The sequence below is a fragment of the Sphaeramia orbicularis genome, chromosome 18 (assembly GCF_902148855.1).
Source record: "Sphaeramia orbicularis chromosome 18, fSphaOr1.1, whole genome shotgun sequence".
Taxonomy (NCBI): Eukaryota; Metazoa; Chordata; class Actinopteri; order Kurtiformes; family Apogonidae; genus Sphaeramia; species Sphaeramia orbicularis.
Genome location: NC_043974.1, coordinates 24698107 through 24722103, shown reverse-complemented (window position 1 = coordinate 24722103; position 23997 = coordinate 24698107). Strand labels below are relative to the sequence as shown.

At 36.1% G+C, this 23997-nt stretch overlaps 3 protein-coding genes across 4 annotated transcripts; 2 read left to right on the top strand and 1 right to left on the bottom strand.

Annotated features, from left to right (window-relative positions):
- The first annotated feature begins 1237 nt into the window (after positions 1 to 1237).
- badb (BCL2 associated agonist of cell death b) lies at positions 1238 to 6944 on the top strand. 2 transcript variants are annotated; one of them, XM_030162605.1, is made up of 4 exons: positions 1238 to 1397; positions 2689 to 2841; positions 3430 to 3650; positions 4365 to 6944. In XM_030162605.1, exons 2-4 carry the CDS (start codon positions 2697 to 2699, stop codon positions 4500 to 4502), a joined length of 504 nt encoding a protein of 167 aa, XP_030018465.1. In that variant the 5' UTR covers positions 1238 to 1397; positions 2689 to 2696; the 3' UTR covers positions 4503 to 6944. The 2 variants fall into 2 exon arrangements, with proteins under 2 accessions (XP_030018465.1, XP_030018466.1); XM_030162606.1 differs by having other exon boundaries at positions 1238 to 1428.
- A 208-nt stretch (positions 6945 to 7152) lies between these two features.
- On the bottom strand, positions 7153 to 12037 carry LOC115439038 (uncharacterized oxidoreductase YtbE). The gene is made up of 6 exons (XM_030162937.1): positions 11870 to 12037; positions 10395 to 10649; positions 8784 to 8929; positions 8452 to 8591; positions 7872 to 8030; positions 7153 to 7783 (listed from the first exon to the last, which is right to left on the bottom strand). The coding sequence occupies exons 2-6, from the start codon at positions 10634 to 10636 to the stop codon at positions 7604 to 7606; spliced, it is 867 nt and encodes a 288-aa protein (XP_030018797.1). The 5' UTR covers positions 10637 to 10649; positions 11870 to 12037; the 3' UTR covers positions 7153 to 7603.
- Positions 12038 to 14802: 2765 nt separating this feature from the next.
- Positions 14803 to 23526, top strand: majin (membrane anchored junction protein). Its single transcript, XM_030162938.1, has 8 exons — positions 14803 to 14842; positions 14937 to 15012; positions 15255 to 15368; positions 15698 to 15726; positions 16322 to 16455; positions 22007 to 22070; positions 22669 to 22832; positions 23266 to 23526. Exons 1-8 carry the CDS (start codon positions 14810 to 14812, stop codon positions 23303 to 23305), a joined length of 654 nt encoding a protein of 217 aa, XP_030018798.1. The 5' UTR covers positions 14803 to 14809; the 3' UTR covers positions 23306 to 23526.
- Positions 23527 to 23997: the final 471 nt, after the last annotated feature.

Genomic DNA, 23997 nt, shown 5'->3' with positions numbered 1-23997 from the left:
AATTTTTATCTAGTAATTTGAAAACAAAAAACCCCAAATATATTTTATGTGTTTTGGATCAAAAAATGTAATGACATCATGATGAAAATAGATCATTTAAAGGGTTAAAAAAAAAATTAAAATAAATGATTATTTGATATGTATGATGATTAGGGCTGACCTTGATTTGCAAAAATAAAATCAAATTAGAGCAGAAAAATAAATCAATATATAATATTTAATAGTTTAATTTATAGGTGTGCATTTTACGCACACTTAGTGACAGATGCTAGTATTTTGAACATTTGACCTAGCGCCAAAAATAATAATGCAAATTAACCATTGTTGGAGTTAATCATTGACATATGCCAGGCTGCAACAATCTAATAATATGTAATCCAATTTTTATGTAGTAATTTGAAAACAAAAAAAACAAACATATTTTACGCTTTTTGCATCAAAAAATGTAATGACATCATGATGAAAAGAGATCATTTAAAGGGTTAAAAAAATTTAAAATGAATGATTATTTGATATGTATGATGATTAGGGCTGACCTTGATTTACAAAAATAAAATCAAATTAGAGGAGAAAAATAAATCAACATATAATATTTAAGTTTGATTTATAAGTGTGCATTTTACGCACACTTGGTGACAGATGCTAGTATTTTGAACATTTGACCAAGCGCCAAAAATAATAAAGCAAATTAACCAATGTTGGAGTTAATCACTGACATATGCCAGGCTGCAAAAATCAAATATGTAATCCAATTTTTATGTAGTGTATTGAAAGAAATAATTTTTTGTGTTTGTTGCATCAAAAAAATGGTTTGTTTACACTACAAACACGGCATTTAAAGGGTCAAAAAAATGGGACAATTATTGAGTATTTGGTATTTTTATTTACGGCTCAAGTTGATGGAAACAGAAAAAACTGTAAAAGAATTAAAAACAAACTGTATGAAAATTGTTTTGACATTATTTAACAAGTGTGCGAAAAAGGCACACTCGGTGCTTGGTAAGGGCCCTGCTGGACGGGATAACGGTGGGTTAAACCAAGCACTTGGATTTGTATTTACGACTGTATGTGCAGTGTGTGGTGTGTTCCTGCATATTCAGCTGCAAATGGGTTACATTCTTCCTCCTTGCCTCACTAACTGCTCCTGTAGTCCTGTATACTGTGCATTACGGTAAAGCGGCTGAGACAAACAAAGCCCCAGCCCAGTCCTAGCTCGCAACAGTGACGTCATCGCGCAGTGGCGGTGCTCTGACGCACACCGATTGGGTGAGCGCGGGGCTAAAGTGTATTGTACAGTTAAAAGACTAGACATTGACAATAACAACAACAGCTGCGGCCGCATGAGGCTAACCGAACGCAGGCGAACACTTTTTGGACCTGCGGTGTAAACATTTCGGGTAAGAAAAACGTCCTCGTCGCCGTTTTCTCGTCCGTCGTTAACTGAAATAGCTCCGCTCCCGCTTCCGCCCTGTAGGAAGTTTCTTTTGTCCTCTTCAGTCAACAACAAAACAAGCGAGTCGGCGTGTAGGTCCGAGGAGAGAAACGACTGAAGGCGACTTTAATATCAACGTAATTAATATGTAAAAAAAAAAAAAAAAAAAAAAAACAGTGGAGAATGCTGTCAAATCTTGGGTCGTGTTGTCAAAACAAGTCGGTTATCTGAGCTGGTGTTACATAGTGAATACCTTTGGACTGGCTATTAAGCAGATATCAGGGAGAGTCGAGCGTTTAGATAGGGTGCAGGGTGTGTTAGATAGGACCAGCATCAGTCATACAATGGGTGATGCCATTTTATGATTCTAGCAAAATTGGCTCATATGTTATTGACAAGGATAGTAGAGTAATGCACAGACATTCTACTACTTTAGATATGTTTATGTTTTAGATAAATGTGGAAAATAAAGCTTTAGTCATCATTAATGTGGACATTATGCCAGAGGCTGTGCAGATCATGAGTTCTACACAGTGTTGTTCAACAATATGAACCAGCTGTGGTTTTAACATGTTAGAACTGATCTGTGCGTGTGGATAATTCCTGATTTATTACCTTGATATTTCAGGATTGTATTGCATTTGTGCATAAATGCAGATTTTTAGAAGGGAATTTGTCCTGAGTTTTTGGAACATGTACACTTGTACCTTAAAGTAAAACATAATAGACGTTAACATTTTTGATTTAAAAAGCTACAATAATAATCAGGGTTGCAGCAATGTTTGAAGTAATACAGACCAGGATTGTTACTACTTATATTCATTATGATGGTTGTATTTGATTTATTAATTAATTTTTTGTAGGCATAAAATGTCAGGAAATAGTGAAAAACCCAAGAAGATGTTCTGCTTTGGTTTAGAAGTCAAAGATTTCTGGTTTACTGTCACAGAAAGGAAAAAAAAAACAGAAAATACTAACATTTAAGATGCTGGAATCAGAATTTTTACCATATTTTTACAAGCTATTTGAACTGATTACTGATAATTAAAATATTTGTTCAATAAGTTAGTAATGTAGACAGTTAATTGAAGACTAAAATAGCAATTAAGATGCAAAAGGGCAGGAAATTATTGTAAAATTCATCAGAATGCAGGAAATTAATTCCAAATCTAATCCACGAATGTGACTCCATGTGTTAATCTTAAAGCTACACCTATACCCCTGTGTGTAATCCATTTTAATCTTTGCTTCTTCAGATGTCACGATGGCTGCAAAATTCACCATTTCCGACAGTGAATCAGAGCCATCCGAAGATTTAGAGGAGGAACAACGCCGTCAGCCACCGACTGAACAGGAGCAGCAGATTTCTTACAGCCACTCCCTCACTCTACCTGAGCTCAGAATGGCAGGTATGAAGCCATAAACAGAGTTCTGGGAAATATTATTACACGAAGGGAGGGCTCAGAACTGGTTAAACACTCAGTAGAATGTGTATCACCGTTTGCAACAAGCAGCTAAAACTAAGAAACTAAGACTTAATCTAATCACACCAGCAGTTGTGTTGTTATCTTTACGTTTCTGTTGTCAGAAACATTTATGATGAACTACATTTTTAACAATTAACATTAATATAAAGGATAAAAAATTGAATGACATTACATTTGTCATCATATGCTTAAAAAATGTATTAGAGAAGTGAGACACAGGCGAATTCATAATGCATGACTAGTGTTTTTTTATTGATGACTTAAGCATAAGTCTAATTTTAGTTTACGCCGTAGAAAACCAAGGACTCTAAATAGTCTTCTTGCCTTATTTTGCTCATTTTATATTTTACGAGGCTGCTGTTTGTCTTAGTTTTTTAAGTACACATTATACCAGTTATTACTCATTGAATATAACACTACATTCCCAGTTTATTCCAGCTTTTCATGTACCTCGAGCTGATCCAGTTTAGTGAAACAAAAGCCTGTTTCACCATCCTCTCTTCTGTTTAGGGGCCGGGCGACTCAGGCTGAACTCTGAGTCCCAAGTTTCCAATGTCACCAGAGACGAGGAGCTCCAGATGAGGGGGGAAGATGAAGCCAGCACTCCCACGGAAGGAGCCCCATTCAGGGCACGGTCCAAGTCGGCTCCCCCCGCCTTGTGGGCAGCCAAGAAATACGGCCAGCAGCTCCGGAGGATGAGCGATGAATTTGACAGCCTGCTAGACAAGGGGGTAAGATGATCAGGGATGATGGCTGAAAAAATAGAGAAATCTAAGGCTGCGTGGTTATTTTAACCCTTTAACAACTACAGTCTCTCCGGCACTGCATTTTGCACTTTACAGCATTCAAATTACTGTAACTCCTGAACTGTTTGCGCTATCTACAAAATTCAAATGGCATCGGAAAGTTGAGATCCTGAGCTTTCCAACTCTATATAACACTTTACGGCAGCAATGTGGTACACACTTTACGGCAGCAATGTGGTACTCTGTTATATGCAGGAACAGTTTCAGAGACTTCCACACAGGCTAAAAAACGCCTGAAATAACAACAAATATGAAGCCATAATATGGATACTGAATGTTCAAGACCAAAAAGCATGTTTGAGGAGATGTAAAATAGTTGAAAGTTTCTTTATGCAATCTCAAAAAGTTTCATCATGGACAATTACAGTTATTTCTGATAAATATGCTAAAAACATCAAGACTTTTTTTTTCTTTTTTGCAAAAATACACTTTTTTTTTACGCATTTATTATTTATAATCATGATAATTAATGGCCAGATATTGAAAGTTAAGTTCTTCCTGAAAATAAAGGTGCAAAAGAATTGGCAAAAAAGACATTTTCTGACACTTATTGCAAAGAAAACACGAAGACACCTAGGCAGCCTATTATAATGGCAGTCTTAAAAGGCTTAATTATCTTTTTCTTCATATTTTACACAGGAAATGAAGAGGGTGAGAAGTGCGGGGACAGCCAGACAGATGCACCACTCTAAAACTTGGTGGAGCTACCTCTTTAGTCACCAGGAGATGGAAGGAGAGAACAGCCACCATGAAAACCACAAAAACCGCACTGAGTAAAGTGGAGAAAAGAAGGACCCGAGGTTTGGGATCAATGTGAAGGCGAAGACGCCATGAGGAATGACAAGACACGTGATGCTAGATGCACTGAGGATAAAGACAAGAAGATGGTTTGATTAAAAAAAACAAAAACAATCCAAACACAGACATGTCCTGTTGTCGACATGCCATGTTCATGTCATTGATACACTATATTTAAATCTTTTTGTATTAGTGTTGGTTGTGCTGTTAACTATATTGTTGGGCAGCCCACTGTGAAGTTGTATAAGTCAGACAGGCATGATGACAGACTGTTAGAATAGGCTGAACCCCACACAGATGGATTGAAGAATGAGGGAGTGATATGTTGAAAACAGAGTAGATTGTATGAAGTCACTCAGTTACAGGATTTTTCACTGTTTTCTCTCTCATCAACACTATGCAATATACTGTTAATGGAGAGATACAAGGACTGCAAACACCTGACTCTGAGGCCACATCGAATGCTGTTGAATTTCCTTCCTTCCTCATTTTCTGACAAAAAAACACCAGTGCTTGCTTTACTCCAAATCTCACTATAAGTGTGCCAAAGTCGTCTGCAGGCCACAGGAAAGAAGAGGGCAAAGGAAGTGTTTTGTTTAACTTCAAACCTTGGCCTTTATCCAGCTTCATGTTGTGCTACCTACAAGCCAGTACCATTGAAATAACTGTACTCGACTATCAATAATCAACTGCTTTATATCTCAAATTTATCAAAAGGAGAACAATCTTGTACAAGGACAATCTCTGACAATGCAGAAATAGTATCTTTTGTAAAAAAAAAAAAAAAAACTTCAGGGTTAGATTATATCTGAACAAAGTGAAGTTACACATACATATAAAAAGCACAAAAACGATCTATGTTTTTAAAGCCTCGGGAAAGCAAAAAAGAAAAAAAATACTAAGACTGTGGAATTTTTATCTGTAAATATTTGTCAATAATTTATCAAATGACATGGCTTATAAGTGACTTGTTTTAGGCAGAATTTTATTTTACAAGTTCCTCTTTTACAAAGTTACGACGCCGACTTAGCAATAGGCAGTGTACAATCCATGGCTGTTGTGGTAAATGTTATGTGCGTATTCAAAGACGAGGGTGGGGTGGATAAACTGCTGTACGAGGAACCACTACATTAACCTTTGGCCCCATTTCCTCTGACACCAGCGCAATCAGTACGAGGTGTTTAATAAGAAGAAGTGAGTCTGAAATCCAGCTGGGTCTATATTAGCCTAAAAATGTGCTTTGGTGACTCTAATCTACATTGGGTTGTGAATAAATCGAGCCTTTGGACTAGGGGTGCTGATCTAATTCGGGTGTCATATTCAGACATTTGAGGCTTATTTAGCGCACAGAATATGAGCTTTGCGCATGTAATATTTGCTTAAATGTATGATCCTAAGGTCAGATTGGCACTTCCACACAGCTTGGGGAATATTATTTAGCCTACCTGTGATTTGTTCATTAATGTGATTGTTGAAAATGGTAGTAGGTTTGTTCTTACACGTGTCTTCCTCTCAACATAGTGTTGAGTTGTGAAGTGCTCGGGTGTGCAGGCTGCTTTTATATTGTCTGTAAAACTTTAATCCCTTTATAGATCATAAAGAGAAACACGTTTGTACTCAGACCTTCTGCTGGTAACATATCCATCACCTACCACTGAGAGCCATGACTTGATTTAGACATTTGGTTTCTGTAAATTCATTAAAGACACCAACATATTTTATATAACCAAACAATACTCATTTTTCATGTTCTTACTGCTGAAAGAGTTGTGACTCCGCTCCTCTACGATGCCACATTTCTTACGTTTATAACAGAGATCATACATGAGTGTTAGAATAATTATAGTGTTTTCTATTTTTACCGTTTCCAGCAGCAGACCTTCTGGGATTGTTACCAAACGAATACAGACCAACAATGAACTGGCTCAAGCTTGTGGACAAATACAAATGCTTTATTCTCTGTTACAAATAAAGTTCAGCTGGGGTCGCGAGAGTTTATAGTCGACAAATTGCCTTGAACCTGTGACACTGCATCGCCAGCCAGGCCTTGTTTGTTTAACCAATCACCGCCTTAAACTTTACAGCTTGCTGTCGGATATTACGCTCAAGAACAAAAGCACAACAGAATGGGGGATGTATTTTGCTGTTGTATCTGTGAGACTTTAAAAACAGTTAATTGGAAGTCACATGTATGATGGAAAATGCACGCCAGAGGAAATACCTGCATGGGAGGAACCTGTAGTTTTGCAACCATCCTTGGTATTACTTGAATATGGACATATGAGCGGAGAAAATCGGATTTTAATATTCCCTTCTTTTGATGGATTCCCTTTTCATTTTTTTAATGACTTTTGTAGATGTATTTTCTCTACAGCTGTGAAACATCTGATGTGCTGTCCTGAATAAATAATTTTAAGAGTGGTTTTAAACAATTGTCAGTCATTCATTTATAGTTTTTATTGTTGCAATTATTCTTTCAGTTCGATTTTATCCCAGTTTAGTCTTAGTTTATCTAAGTATAGCTATTTATCTTTCAAAGAATTTACTAGCTTTAGTTTACTTTTAAGTATTTCAGGTATTAATATTAACAGGGAAAGCACAAGGAAACAATGAATGACAACAAATATTATTCACAAACCATTTTTTATTCCAAGTCTCATATTTTTCAAAGAAATTTAGTTCTTGACGATGTTGTATCTGCAGCTCTACTTCATTCCATTATATGTTGCTGTGTTCAATGCCATTTATGTTTAATTTCACTTTTTTCACTACGAGATTCAGTTTCAATGTTAAACTATTAGAACCCTGATAAGGACATGATGGCATAGAGACTTAAATGAGCAGCAGAAAAGAACATTATACAGCTTTTATAGTGTTTACAAACCTGTCAAACATGGCAACATTAAGGTATGGAGGCTGGATTGTTCATAGTTTCTATATGACCATTTATATCAATCCAGGTGTGCTGAGAACCTGAACAACCTTATAGACTGAGTATAACTGGAACAAATATGTCATGACATGTAATGTACATGTGAAAAGGCAACATGGATGTAAATGTTTGGGCCACTGTTGGAGTGTCAGACCACCTGTGAAGGATCCCAGCAGTACCTGTGGCCACAGTCCAAAGCCGACAGTCTGTCCATGTCTTCATCTGTTAGCGTGAAATCAAAAATGGCAGCGTTCTCCTTTATCCTGTCTGGATTCACCGACTTGGGCAGCACCGAAACGCCCTGCTGCACCGCCCATCGCAACAGCACCTACAGGGTTTAACAAAGGGCGTAGATGTGCAGAAGTGTCTCCTCGCCTAATGGGCTGAATTAGGCATTAATACAGATGCGTGTTTACCTGTGCAGGTGTTCGGTTACAGTTCTTCGCCACCTCTATGACCACAGGGTCGGTGACCAGCTTTCCTCTCCCCAAGGACGTGTAGGCTTGGAAACAGATGCCAAACTCCTTACACAGAGCCTTCAGCTCAGCCTGGCACAGCTGTGGGTGAAACTCCACCTGAAGAACACACAAAAACACACACATCAGTAGTTCTAGAGCACAATTACATAAGCATGAGTGGCCCTTTATTGTCTAATATTGTGGACATTTTGTGCCTTTATTTATAGTGGAAATAGGGATGAAAATGAAGGGAATGTTATATATGCATTACTTTTAATTTGACCTTATTTGTCTTATATATATTGGATTAATTTTAAGTACTTTCAAGTGCAGGACATGCTGTTAAAACTGACCCATGCTGAAGGTCAGGTTACTATTTACTGAGATCACCATGACATCACTTCAGTCCTACTTGGTTGTTTTCCATCTTAAATGTATGTGGATTTAGTTTATATTTCCTTCATGACTCCTTTACAAGTACCTCCTCTGTGTCCTTTTCTACACTTTTTAAACCTCCTTTCACTCTTATGTAATTTACCTGCAGCAGGGCAGGTCGAACGTTGCAGTTCTGTATCAGTTCTCTCATGTGAGCTGGTGTGTAGTTTGACACTCCGATGGCTTTCAGCTTCCCCTGGGCATGCAGCTCCTCCAGAGCGGACCAACTCTGAGCTCGGTTGCCTGGGATCAAATATTAATTAGGGTCTCATCATCGCTGTGAATCAGGTACAGCTACGTTACAAAAGAGGAATGTGAAAGGACAGTGTGAATCTCAGTTAGCATAGCATTTAAGCCTCAAAAGAGAGAACGTGAATCTTTCCAGTGGCCAAACATCTAACTTCACTTCTTTCGGATCAGGTCTGAAGTCTGAACCTGGGTTGCGTTGGTCAGCCACATCCTGCCCCTGTGTGCCAGGCCAGTGGATCAGGTAGAGGTCGATGTAATCCAGATCCAGCTGAGACAGACTGTGGAGAGCTCCATCCATGGCCTTCACACCTTGATCCTTAGGGCCCAGTTTGCTACAAATAGATTAAAATGCATTATCACATTATAAAAATACCTAACATTTACTCAAATTTAATGCAAATAGGACTGTCTCATTTTGTTATTCAAAGGAGGCAAGTGTGAGATGAGGTCTCTGAAATCCAAATCATGTAATACAGGTCGGAACCAGTAACAGCTCAGCTCTTAATTTCTGTGTGGTTGACAAATGGTTTTCCTTAAAGCCAAATTAAAGATAATATAACTTTGTAAACAGGTCATTCCATCATAACTCGCCCAAAACTCAGAATTTGTCCAAATTCATGTAAATGAATTTCTTTAATTAAAAATTAGCACAAAATAGTGGTGCCACTAAAGACTAATTTTTTAATGATTAATCTTTTGACAAATTTTTCTATTAGTCAACTAATCTAAATGACTAATTTTTTTTAACAAAATTAAGTGTTTGTTATTTTGTTGTGTCCATTTTATTTTGAATACAACTCAAGAGCCAAAACATAAAATGTCACCTGTACCATGGTAAATGTAAACCATATAAATAACTTAAATATTACCAAACAAAAAATTACAAAGTGGGAATTTTTCCACATTCCAAAAAAAAAAAAATTGCACAGTTATTCAAGCAAATGGCTAGCTATATCAATATAAAACAAAATAAAGCTTCTATTAAATTCATATTCGTTCACTGCAACACCCCATTGCTCTACTCAGAATACTCATTAATTTATGAACTCTTTCTGTTAGAACCTTTTCATCATTTCTATAATTCTCTCTATCTGTACTCTTACTGGTTGATTTTTCTTCCCAATTTTCCTATGGCTTTGGTTGAAATTTGTAATGAACAATCAAGAAATCTTAAGGATAATATACAACTTGAATTCTTTTAATCACTTGTTGTTGAGTGGCTCAGTTACCAAATAAATTAAAGTGTATGATGCTTTTTACCCAAATGGAAGATCTTTAGTTTTCAAAAGATAATGTCTTACCAAAATTAGATTTTGTGTAGTTTTACTGTTATTTCTCGAAGTTACACAATCCTGTATAAAAACAGAAGCTACAAATCTTGCTAGATATAGATGCAGAGGTAAAACCCACTTTTTAAGATATTTTAACTGTATTTTAGGTAGGATTGTTTGAGTTCTGCTAATTTGTGTATATAAAAAGTAAAGATGTTATTGTAATTGTTCCACATTTTTTTAATTGGCCTAAATGCATGGAGTCTCTGCCACATGATTCGTTGATTAGATATCGGTATAAGTGGTGACCCAAACGTCTTATGTTGAGGCCTATAATTCGTTGGTTTTTCAAGTTTTAAAACTATTTCAAGGCTTGAAAGTCACTATAGAAGCCATGAACAATATCAGAGGAAATAGGCTATATCTTCAATTTTCTGCACTTACTAGACTGAAAAATCCAAGCAGTCTCTTGTATTAATGTGCTTTCTTGCATGACATCGAATCCCACACCCCCATGTATAAGTACCTGGTTATGAAAACATCTGCCCTGGTCAAGCCATATTTAGGCAGTAGCTTCTTCAGAGCTTGGCCCAGATCAGCTTCATTCCCATAAACAGCTGCACTGTCAAAGGCCCGATAGCCTTCAGCCAGGGCAGCATCTACTGCCTGGAAGACATCCTCAGACCCGCACAACTTGTACATTCCTAAACCCAGGAGGGGCATCTGGACCCCAGTGTTTAGGAGGACAGACGAGGTGTTGGAGGACATCTCTGAGAAGCACCTATAAAATGTTGCACATAGAATAAAAACAAGTTAATTTTCATTTAACCCACATCCAAGATACAAAAGCATAACTGTACATATTAGGGATGTAAACAATTAATCGACTAACAATTAATTGTCGATAAGAATTTGCTCGATTAAATTGTTAATTGTCGGTTAATTGCCCTTGTCCACACCTGTCCGAAGGCTGTCAGTTTGTCTGCGCTGCGACGCCACGGCTGGGATAGCATGTCATTGAACCGGATCATGGCGTTGATGAATTAGAATGTCTGTATGGACATGATGGAGACAGACACAGACTGACCGTCTGTTTGTGGGTGGAGCCAAACACAGACTGACCGTCTGTTTGTGGGAGCGGTACACCCCCGAATAAATACATGCACAAATGCAGGGTCGGTAACGGAGCGTTTTCCTGGAGGTTGGTCTAGTCCACGGTCAGTGAGACTGAAGTTAAAACTTCCTCCAGGCTCCTGACCCAGGACACAGGGATGTAATGCATTTGCAAAGCTTCAGGAGGAAAAGATAAATGAGTTGAAAGTTTCGCTTTCACGGACACGGGTCACGGACTGCACCGCCCTGTACCCCCAGAAGTAGGACGGAAAGTGACGCACGCGCGCGGTTACCAACCAACACGCACGCATACCCCGACCGTCCTGCGCGCGTGCGAGCCCCCCCGACGAAACGCATGTGCGTGCACCCCCCATTACACACTGCCACATCAACAGATGAATTCTACAGGAAACACTGACTGTATCCAATGGTTCAATAAATCAGTCATTAAGGAATGACACGGTTTTATCGTGAAGTATAGAAACAATATTTAGCTTTTATTCTTATAGACCGTATAGAAAGAGAAATTCAGGTTCTCAGGAAAATCGCCGCTTATCAATTAATCGTTAATCGATCGATAAGGGCAACCAACTAATGATTAATGAATTAATCGATAATTTGCATCCCTAGTACATATTGTACTGTACTGTATTACAATCTTGACTTCTCAGTGCTGCTATAAACTGATGTTTTGTAAAGGATCAGAAATACACGTTGTAAAGAAGCTAATTCTGCAGCATGCAATGTATTTTTAGACTTGACATTGCATTGGCGGTTGGCACCACAGACTGTACAAAAGCCACAGTAATGTTACAATACAATGAATGGAAACTGTAACAAATGGAATTCAAAGTTGCAAATTTCACGGCTAAAGAGTCTTATTCTCACCTTATGGGTCCTTCGGTACGATTACAAAAAACAAAAATATCTAACAGGCGGTCATGTATTTATACACAACGTATAAAAAGTCAATAAACCAAGTGTCAGAAAGAGATTAGAAAGAAAAGTTATTCTAGTTCAGTGTTTACATCCGCATCTGTCGGCCACATGTGGTCAGGTGACAGTCATGTGACAGTCATGTGACTATTTGGGCGGTTTTTGCCGTCACCATAGTGACTCCTACTTCTATGCCGCTGATTGGAGGAACAGCCGTCTAATAAGACACGGCATGAACGAGGGAGAGGCGTTAAGTCACTCTATTCAGCCAATAGAAATGCGAGCCATGTGTTGATCGACAGGGGTAAAGTTAACTGTTTCCGTGTAGGTGGAGTTTGGTTGAAGTTCATCTGCAGGACGAGACTCCTGTGTGTTACACAGACATTACGGTAATTTAAAGACTGAAGCTGAACGGAGGTTATGTCAGGTTAATGTCTGGACTAGCTAACTGGTTTTACAGGTTATTTGTGGAAATGTTGATTATATCACTGTAAGGAGGTTTTTCTTATCTAACACTTAGTGTTAATAGCATTTAAGACATATGCCTGTCAGCAGTAAAGTCAGTTACTGTGTCAGTTTATGAAAGTTTTGATTCACACTTGTTTTATGCTAAAACATTAGCCAACATGAATACAAAACAGACTGGTGTCTGAAATAATTCACCCATATTACACTGGACAGTAAATACCAAGTACTTTCAAAAATACATCAATATATTTTCATATTCTGATGTGTATTACACATTACTAGTCACTGTGGGTGGGTTGAATTCATTCTGAACCAATAAATAAAAAAGATTAAATACACTAAAAATAATTTTATCACCTTGTAAATTGAATTATTCTAATTCTTTATTAACATTTAACTAATTTCTGTGGAAAATAATATTCACTTTAATGATGGAAGATTAAGAAAACACATTTTACTAGTTTTATAGTAACCACTTTTAATGATTTTGAGTTTCCACATAATTTTGTTCCTTTTTTGGTACAATCTGTGATAGCATCTTAAGTTTACAGACATTTGACTAAAAAGTAGTTGTTTCTCTATAAAAATGACTTGCACATGGTTTTCCTTACAGTCATGTCTCATGAGGTGCCATTTATGGCAATGTTGTGAGCAATAAGTGATGTTATTGAGTAGATATAAAGCTATTGTATGTTCTTAAATGAATCAAGTAAATACAAAGTAAGTACAAATTTCTTTTTGTATATTAAATAATCTAACCATATTTTTTATATGTAGTCTTCTTAATTTTTAGTCTACTTTTGTTTGTGAAGTTAATTTGATATAATAAATATTAATGGTGGAGTACCTCATAAGCCTTACACATTATATATTACAATATGACCCAAAAAAAATGTAATTATTCTCCTAATGAACACACTTTGAACATCCCATTAAAGATCACATGTGACCAGTGTACATTATTACCATGCACCAAACTAGTTATGGACACATCAGACAGGGTTGGTGGGCACAGGTCCTGTCATGACTTTTTGTTTTTATATTATACAAAAAAAGATGCACTTTTGCATAATTTTGGACACATAGTCTAGTTTTGTGAATATTACTTATCTGACTTTCTTGACTCCCCTACTTCTAGACTGCTTATTTTGGGTAAAAACAGTGTAGATTTGGGCTCATATGGTGCCTTTCCTCTCCAGAGTAGTAGAAAAATGTCAGTGTGTGAGTGTTCCTTCTTCAGCTCGTATTGAATGAAAAAATAAAACACCCTATGATGGTTTCAAGTCAGAACTGAAACTTGAACCTTTCTTTTCATGCTTTCATCCTTTTATTTATTTATTTATTTATTTATTTTCACCTCAGCCACTTGAGGTCAGCCATGCCGCTGCAGGCCTTCTCCTTCCCTTTCCCAGAGACGCGTTTCTTCAGAGCTGGTCTTTCCATCTACAAGTTCAAGATCAAAGCAGGCAGCAGCTACAGGCAAGGCAGAAAACGTTCATCACACCTTCCATCAAAACTCTCCATTTAGGTGAAGGAAAGGTATGAGAGCAGACCAAAAACACTGATTATTTCAACACAGGACTGAAACATTTATTTACTCCACTCTAAAGAATGGGAAATTAAAAACACACAAATTGCAGCAAGAGGAAAGAAAATATATATTGATTAGACTTGTATCCACTGGGTCTGACCATTCTTTGTTCTTTTATCTTGAAACTGTAGTACAACAGACAAGGTGGAAATCAATCTTTCTTCTGTTCTTATTTGTTGATTTGTCTCTAGTGACTACTTTACCTCTGCTGTGCATCTGTGATGATGTTTTATGAGCAAAATAAGAGAGTTAAAAGTCCCCCAAGGTCTGACAGCCTTTATTCAGTTATGACAAAGAACAATGATTTAGATCATGAAAAGCTTTTTTTTTTTTCTCATGACTCAAAAGGATATTTTATCCCTATATCTTGATGTTTTATATTTAAGACATTTTCAAGGTTTAATTGATAATTGTAGTCATAAGTTTTTTTATTTATAACCTTTTCTTATACCTTACATATAAGTTATTTTTTTCCCCTTTTTTTTTTTTTTTTAGAACTGTACAAATATGATACTATTGCAGTAGTTATTCTCATGTCTTGTTTCTTGTTTTTACTCCTTAATACCCCATGTTCTGTCTGTATTTATTTTATTTTATGTACATCAGCACTGTTAAAAATCAGGGTTTAAATAAGTAGATGAATGAATCTACGCTCTACAAATGCACTTAAGTCATTAAAAATGTCAGATATTCAGAGATTTATTCAGTGCCTTCAATACAAATGTTAGAAACATGAAGAAAACTACAGCTGTATCAGATTTATCCTCTATGAATCAAGTATTTATGATCATAATATAATGTGCATGATGTATTCTAACAGTGGAGAAGAGGCAATGCAAGAAAAATGCTACAATCAAGAACTGGAGGTGTGTATTGATGCTGCTTTCCTAGATGATCATCCATGTTTTCTGGCTCTTTTCATCGCTGTGTATTTGACTATTTGTTCCTTTATATCCTCAGGATATTATCAGAACTGTTCTCTGCAATTTGGACGATCTCCAGCCTTTCTTCAGTACCCACTTCAATGTCTTCCCTTGTATCCTTATTCACAAAGTACACTGTGTTTCTCTACCTTCCTTCCTCCCATTCATTGATTTATCTATACAAATTTCTGTCTTTACTCCCCATCAGAACAAAAAGTAATAGGCAGTAAAATCAAGGTCACAACTAAGAATTGCAGTTGAAATCAACGATGTAAATTGTGCTGGAAATCTGTTGGAAAGTATTGATTAAGTGCTACATCTTTTCTAGTGTATTTACTTAAACTGTGGCTGCCAGATAAGAAGAAGTGGGAAGGAGTGTCCAAGGTGATGTGCAAACACAGAGAGAAAAAGCTGAAAGTCTACCCGTTTATTCTAATCCTCTACTTGGAGAAAATTAACATTAAACATGGTAAGAAACTCACTAAAAGATTATGTAAAGTTATTTTATTCAATTTGGCGGCCCTTTATAGATTACTTTGATATTAAGTAAGTAGGCAGACCCCCACCACCGCCCTTTTTTTATGTGTGTGTACATGTGAGTGTTCTTGTTCTGGCATCACATATATTGGATATTGTAAATGACTTTTTATATTTTGTCATTGTTCTAATTTTAATAAAAAAGAGTTTTTTAAAAATGGTGAGAAACAACACAAAACACCATTAGAATAAAGAATAAAAACTGTAAACTTTAGCACAGGATAAACAGACACATAATCCAATGTGTGTGTTCTGTTTCAGGTAAGCCCACAGAGGACAATTTAAGCCAAGTGAGTTGAAGCTTTATTAAATTATATAAAACAAAATGAAAATACAAAAATTATTTTATCTTTTATGGTGTTTATTCCTTCTGCTTCTAGTATGTGATGTGATGTCTTCTTTTTATTGGTTTGCCATCCACAACCTGTTTTTGTTTTTGGTTTTTTTAATTTATCATTTATTTGTCATTTTTGCTATGTTGTCACATCTCTCCTCTTGGTTATTTTATCTGCTGTGCATTAGGTATCTTTTTATCATCTTGTTTTTAGTTTTTATCGTCTCTGCTTTGCATTTACTTGGCTTGGTGTTGCATAATCAGTTCTCACATCAGCATCAGAACTTCCTGATTTTACTTCGCCTGTTAAAACACTTTGCAATTGGTTGTTGTTTTTTTTTTTTTTTAATTATTACTATTATTGTGCAAAAACAGTCCTTGAAGTAAATGTAATGTCTATTTATTGTTGATTTCATAAAATGCTATAATACAGCCCTGATGAGTGAAAGGATAAATAACTTTGTCATAAAAAAAAAAAAAAAAAAAAAAATCTGACCTTTCTTATTCCAACTGGTTCACATTGAACTGTAATCCTGTATTGTGTTTTGTAGGAATCAGAGGTGGAACAGCACTCTGGTTCTGTTTTCAAGCCTCCTAGCAAACGCCGTAAGAGCGATTCACCACTAGAGGAGGCTATACTCAAAAACTTAATCAAAGACATGGAGCCTGAGCACAAGCTGGTTGGGTGAGTGCTCACATTACTATGATGCAACTAATCTATTCAATACAAAACTCCATTTGCTTTATTTTCTATGTTTTACATTTAAAAAAAAAAAAGAAAAAACACTTCTGTATAGATGAAACAGGAAGGTTCATGATCAAATAAAGACTAATTAATTTCCACTAAAAGCATGTGATTATGTGTTTAGAGATCTTGCTGCAGTTTCAGAAGTGTATGGTGCAGTACACTCATGCTAAAAGGTGACGATTGGCCCATTATTATAACCATGAACTTTTATATTTGCGCATATATTCATGGATCATCCAGATATTGTATAAAAACCTAGAACTTATAGTCAATTATGGATTCATCTAAGCAGTAGATACACTGGATCAGGTATTTTAGAAATTGTTCCAATCTATTTAGTTTAATTCTATGTTATTCATTATTTACATGTGCCTAGACGACACACTCGTAATAATTACTGAACAATCTACACACAAAAATCATAATGCCTTAAGTTCTAAAGTAATCTAATAATGATCAGTGATTATATTATGTAAATTATTGACACCAATAATGACACCAACAATAGATTTGACCAATTTGTTGATTATTATTTTAAAAGTGATTCAGGAAATGTAAATCTCTACTTGTCACATTTAGTTTTGGAGGCGTAAAGCTTTTTTTTAATTAAACACTGGTATTGGATCAATACTTGAAATCAGCCTGGGAATCAGATTAGTGCATCCATGATTTAATTTTGTTTAGGGATGAAATAATAACAACTAATAATGGAGCCTTGGCTTGGAATCTGTCCCGTGTTTAGGAAGTTGCTGGTTCAAGCCTGTGATTGATGTAGAATCACAGTAATATATGATCATAATAAGGTAGATTTTTGCAGATCAATGGGTCTGATGTCACTGTGGAGGGTTGTAAATGTATGTGCAGCATGTTTTACCCAAAGAGACCAATGACAGTTGTCGTGTCGGAGCTGTATTTTACTTATTTATTTACTTTTTCTATTTTAAAGTATCAGTCAGCGTCATTTAATTCAGTACATCAAGATACATCTGGTTCTTTTAATGTTACAATTTTACACTTGCTTAGTTTGAGAATATACACCTTTACCAGAAATGTTTTTTTAAGCAGCAGTAAACAAAAAATATTGTGTTTTGTAGAACCTTTAGGGATTTTTTTCCTCTTATTTAGAACTGTACATGGGTACATTTTCCACTATTTTTTATATACATCTAACCTTTCCTGTGCAAATTAGAACAATTTATTGGCTTAAATGAAAAAATTATGCTAAATTAATTCTGCAGAGTATCAGGGCTTGAACACATTCAAGTGATGCCTCTGAATGTGCAGACAGGACATAGGTTATGTATTACCACTGGCAAGGATAGAAACTCTATTGCACCTGAGTTTTTAAAGAATATTTGTAAGATTAATGGTTCAGAAGTTAATGAATATTTTAGAGAAAAAGCCATTTTAGCCACAGATGATGTTCTCAGTGTTGGAGGACATAATCAAATCAAAAACAAGACATAATCATGAATGTCAGTGGTGAAAGTGGTAATGATAATCATTGTGATATCAGTGGCTATGATCAGTGTTTACCCTACCATTATATTAGTGGGGAGGGCACCCTGCCCCCCCAACCACACCCCCCTCCCCCCTTAGAGCATCAAGTTAATTTGATTTAATTTGATTTCCTATATAGTGCCAGATCACAACAGAAGTCCTTTGAAGATACCTTTCCTATTGAACAGGTCTATACCATGTCCTTCAATTAAACAAACTAAATGGTTTATACTTATGTTATGTATCTTATTTCTATGACACACACATACGCAATTATACAGGTGAACACACTCGCACCAGCAGGGAGAGAGCATGTAGGAAAATATGCCACACCAGGCAAGAGAGAGGCAGATAACCCCCCCAGGCTGTGAACCAAGGGAAAACACTGATGATTATCACAATATCGTTTTATTTCCTGATGACAGTAATTATGATATTAACATTTGCCTTAGCCTTTATTTTGTTCACAGTCGGTGTTTGTTGTTTTACTTCATTTTACACTTGTACATTCAGATGCTGAAAAAATACTTAATCGTTTTGATTTTTTTGAATCTCCTACCTCGAGATCTATGAAATGTTCCACTTTTGGGCAAGTTGTTGTCATGCTTTCACCACTAAGAAGAGATAAAAAAACCCAAATATCCATCATATTATTTAACTTTAATTTCAGGCTTCCCATCACACATCGACAGACTTTTCTCTTGCATATGTTAGTTTTGTTTGTATACCTTTAAGCCTTTAAGCAGGGATAAGATAAGGTAAGACAAGATAAGACAAGATAAGATAAGATAAGATAAGTGTTTACAGCAGCAAAAATACAGAAAACAATGTGCAGAAGCCAGGCAGAGCATTCAAGTTTGACTACAGGAAATACAAAAAAAGTATCTGCGATGTAAATAATTTTTTCTGTACAAACATGCATTATATTTACATATTTACAATATAAGTGCACATGATGACTGATAAACTGATACAATATGGAGGGATTTAACTGTGAACTGTTATTCAATAATATCACAGAAATAATGATTTCACATCGCATGATGATAACCAATAGCAATATTTTTGGCTGTATTATCCAGTTCTTACACCAGAAGACTTCCATCCTGACAGATACTTTACCTTACTTACACACACACACACACACACACACACACACGCACACACACACACACACACACACACGCTCCAGTAGTTCCTTCAGTTACGAAACACACAAGAGGCGAATGGCGCCACCTCAATCACCCTGACAGTCAGATCAGTGAGGCGAAAATGATCATTTAAAACACTCTCAGTCAGATCCCCACACACACAACCAGGCCTAGTTCTCCATTCACTTAGTTTTAACTCATGTAAACTGAGTTGTCTCTTTTGAGGACGACACACTCAGATGCCCAAACTGTGTAAACATCCTGCAAACAGAAAGGCCTCGAGCATCCTTACTGATTCCCAGGAAACTAGTTTCATTAAGCAATTTCTCACTGCATTGACCATTACATGTCCTTACAAAGGTACCTCAGAGAAACAATACAGGGCCAAGTATGCCAACACACTGGAGATATACAATTTATCACGCGTACTCACACACTGTCTGGAGTATGTATTCTGTTTTCTTTATTCTGGTCTCCACATGTATTGCTTTATAGTTCATGGATGGTCTGGACAGATGGTTTGTTTTTGTGTTAAACCTGTTGGAAAAATTCTATCTTGTCTTCTTGTTCTGTGTTGTGGTGTAGTTTGAATGTTGCATTTTTTCCTGTTTGTTCCTTTTTTCCATCTCGCAATGATAATTTTCCATCTTCCTGTTGGTTCACATTTGTAGTTTCATTATATACACGTCTCTTGTCCCTTCGAGGGATTTGTCCTTCTTAAAGGAGTGATATTTTGCTTTTTTAAATGGAATTATGCATTTTAAAACATTTCCCTGTGGTCTACATAAACTGTAAATGCTCTGCTTGGGTCTGAATTCTTCATTAATTCAACTCCACAGGTCCATCTTCAACCCTATTTCTGAGTAATGACACCAGAAAGGACGTTTTGAGCACTGGCCCTTTAAATGCAAATGAACCACTTCACACCCCACCCCCTCCAGGTTATTGACCATGCTGCTCTGTCCCGTTCAGCCACTTGTGTTCATTAATACAACCAACAACTGAACATTTTAGGTAATTGGCTCTAAGTTTGGACATATTTTTCAGTTTTTACAACAACCACTGCAGCTGACAAACAATTATGTCATACTCAGAGAAATGTTCGCCAGAAGTCTTGATCTTATATGTGCAAATGTCGTGATGTAACTAGTTATAAAACGTAACAAATTAAGGAGGAATTAATATAGGTTGTAGAAATCCACTCGATTTTTGCTAAAATGAATATAAAGATAGCTTTGCAGCACCTGGAGGGCTCAAATTCAAACTTTTTGAATTATTAGGGTCCAAATACACAAATAAATATACCAAAGACTAATAAAAATGGGTTTAGCAAAATATGACCCCTTTAACTTGTTTTAGTGTGAGTCTGGTCCTCCATCATCCTGATAATGAACCTGCAGGTCCTTGTTTTCAGCTTCATTTTCTGACTCTATCAGTTTTTGCTCTGTATCTCTTTAATCAAAGAGTCACGACTGCAGTCGAAGTTTCTTCTACACTGGACTGATGTGGTTTAGTCGTTTTGTATGCTCAGTTAAAATTGCTTTTCATTTGTCAAATCATGTAGATTCCTTTATTATTTTTACTGATTAAAGCAATACATTTCAATAATTTTCACATGATCTAAAAATAACTAGGCCTAGGACTAGTATATTATGTTAAATGTTTCCAACACTGATTAAATTCAGACAAATATTATATCGTTTTATTCAATATAAAGTCTTTTTAACAACATGTAAGTGTCCTGTAATAATACTAACATTACATGTGGGAATTTCATTATAATTAAATAACATAATGTGAATATAACTACATACATTACCTTGTCTTTAAATGTGATTTCTGCCTCATTTATGTCAGAACAACAGCTTCTGTCATCCCATGCTACTTCACAACATCATATACTACATTGCCTTTTATTGTTTTGATTGCGACCCAAAGATCCCAAAATATAAATCCAGTTTTGGCACACAGCCATGGCTCTAATGGCTGAGACTACATTATTGATTATTAAAGATTTGAGACTTTTTCTTTCATTAGTTTCAAATTATGCAAAAATAAGAACGGTTGTGTTGTTGTTGCTTTACAGTGATCTCTTTAAATCTCAGTCCACCATGTTGCACCTCTGTTTTGATAGATTTCTTATGGCATTCAACATTAATGTACATTACAGTTACTGACAATGTCTCACTGTGAACCACAGTTATTATACCCCCCCCTCCCCCATGGCAGAAGAATCCAGAAAGGAAGAGAAAAAAAACATAATACATGTAAATATAGATGATCTGATGCTGCTTCATGACGCTATGGAAAAGTGAAGCCAAAATATCAGTTCACAGAGCTGTCATGTTGCTTCTGTGACAAACCACAGAGTAGAACAGTAGATACATGACTGACAAATCCTAACAGAATCACATAATACATATTTAAGCCCCCTACCTCTCTGAAAGCACATATGAGCAGCCAAACCACTTTCTAAACCACTTGAACTAGAAAATGCTGAAAAGTAATTATGGAAGTTTTGCGGCAGTGATACAAAAAAAAAAAAAGGAGAAGAAGTTTTAACCAAAAAAGCTAGAATGAAAGGGTTTTGCATGTTTTGAAGCAGGGGAGGGTGAGGGGGATATTCAATTGGTTGCAGTCTACAAATTCACCACTAGATGTCACTAAGCATCACACAATAAACCTGTAAGAATTTATTGTGATTTTGGTTAATTTGTAATAAATTAGTGCTTCTTAAGAAGATGGTGAGTAACTTAACACAAGCACAGAGCTTTCCTGTGTTTTGTGTTATGTTCAATACAATGAAAAATTCACTTAGTATTAATTTACTGTTGCAGGTTGTTTGTGCGTAATCCACAGGCACAGGGAGAACCAAAGAAGGATCCAGGAACTAAAGACAAGGTGTCCTTTTTATTTTTTTGTTCAGTTCTATTTTTTAGTCATTCAGGCATTAACATTTAACAGTTTATCTGATCTGTCACACAGTTAAATGTCAAGAGTTCCTGCCGACAGTTATTTACAATAAATTGATTCATCATGCAAACACACACTTGTAGCATTTCTGTCTTTATTGTTGCCTCAGGCTGACATTAGTGAAGACAGGTAACAAGTGTGATTAAGGTTAATAATAGCATTACATCAGCCCGTGCACGTTTCTCTGCACTTGTGTGGATGTGCAAGAGTGTGTTTCTGGTGTTTGATTAGCAACAAAGTCCTAAAATCAGCCTCCGCCTGCCTTCCCACCACCCATGGACATCATTTAATCATCTCATCCTGCTTTTTTTTTTAACACTTGTCCAATTTGCCTTTTTTCTACTCCGTTTTTTATTTTGCTTTTTCCATCACATTTGTTTCAAGTGGAAAAAATGATTCAAACTAATGATGTCAGTCCATGGAGATATTTATTTTTCTAACACTGAGACGGAAGTGATCATTCAAGTTCACACAGTGAAAGTTTTCTTTAAGAGCTGCATTGTTATTTTCTTTTTTTTTTTTGTAGTTGGATGAACCTCAGCAGAAGTCTGGCGTCAGCGAAGAGAATGGAAGTGGAACTCCTTCTGGGGTGAAAGGCGAGGTAGAAGAGGAGAAGCACAATAATGAGGGAGAAGATGAGGATGTTGGCGAAGCCCCAGACAAACCCAAACTCCTAAGTCAACTGGCCAGGTCTGTATGATGATAGAGTGGGCATCCAGTTACCCCAATACCCAGATCTGACAGGTTTACATTACAGCAGATCAGAAAACGGGCACACATCAAGCATAAGAGTCAGACATGTGGAAATGATGGCAACGTCTTATTTAGGAAATGTTTGATTGAGTTTTACACACAGGAGACACAGAAGCTGACTGCTTCAGTAGAGAAAGTCCAAAGATTAAAATGGACAGGGGAAATCCAGGTTATTACTGATCAAAATGGCACTGTGGATGTCTGTCGAGACAGGTAAAGACTAAAGATGTCCTCAGGGAAACTGAAAGTGTCTTCATGTGGAAACAGCAATACTAAAACTTCCTAGTGTGTAGTCTTTTTTATTGAGGGCAGTGACATACAGTAGCTGATAAAAAACAAAGTGTGAAAATCCCTGTTTTATTCTTTACAGACACGTCTTCCCATTCTCTTTGTTCTTCAGAGACACCTGAGTGGAGCTTTTACTGGTTCCAGTTGATAAACCTGGACTGGGGTTAGTTTGGTTAAAGTTGTACTTAAAGCTACGTTATAATTTATTGATGTTAATTGTAATTTTCTCTTTATATATTAATTGTATTTTTCGTTGACATTTTTTATTATATCTGTCATCCTAAAGAGTTTCAGATAGATATTTAATTGTACTTAAATTATTTGCAACAATTTGTCTTTCACTGCACTGAGTTAACATATAACTCTACCTGAAACTAGTTGCTGCCATTGTAGTTTTATCAGTTTACTATTTATTTTACTGAAAATGTTATATAAATGTCTCTTAATAAAGATGAATAAAGATAAAAGGTTGTTTATTTCACCATATTATTAATGTGTCTTTCTTTCCAATGTGTGAATAGATTGTAGCATCCCTGAGAGGTAGGAAATAAAGCACAAATACTGTTCCTGTGGAGAGTTTTCAGGTATCTTATTATTTAAAACTATACATTTTCAAAACAGGTTCATGACCTTAGCTTAAAAGCTTCTGAGAGGAATTATCAGTTAATTTTATATTGTGTCAGTAACATGTAAAAAAGACATCCCCTTTTTTTTTTTCTTTTTTTTTAAATTGGAAGTTAATATGGTTTAATTATCATTATATTAAAGCTTGATAGTTTTGTTAGCATCACTGGGCAAAATCATCACCCTTACC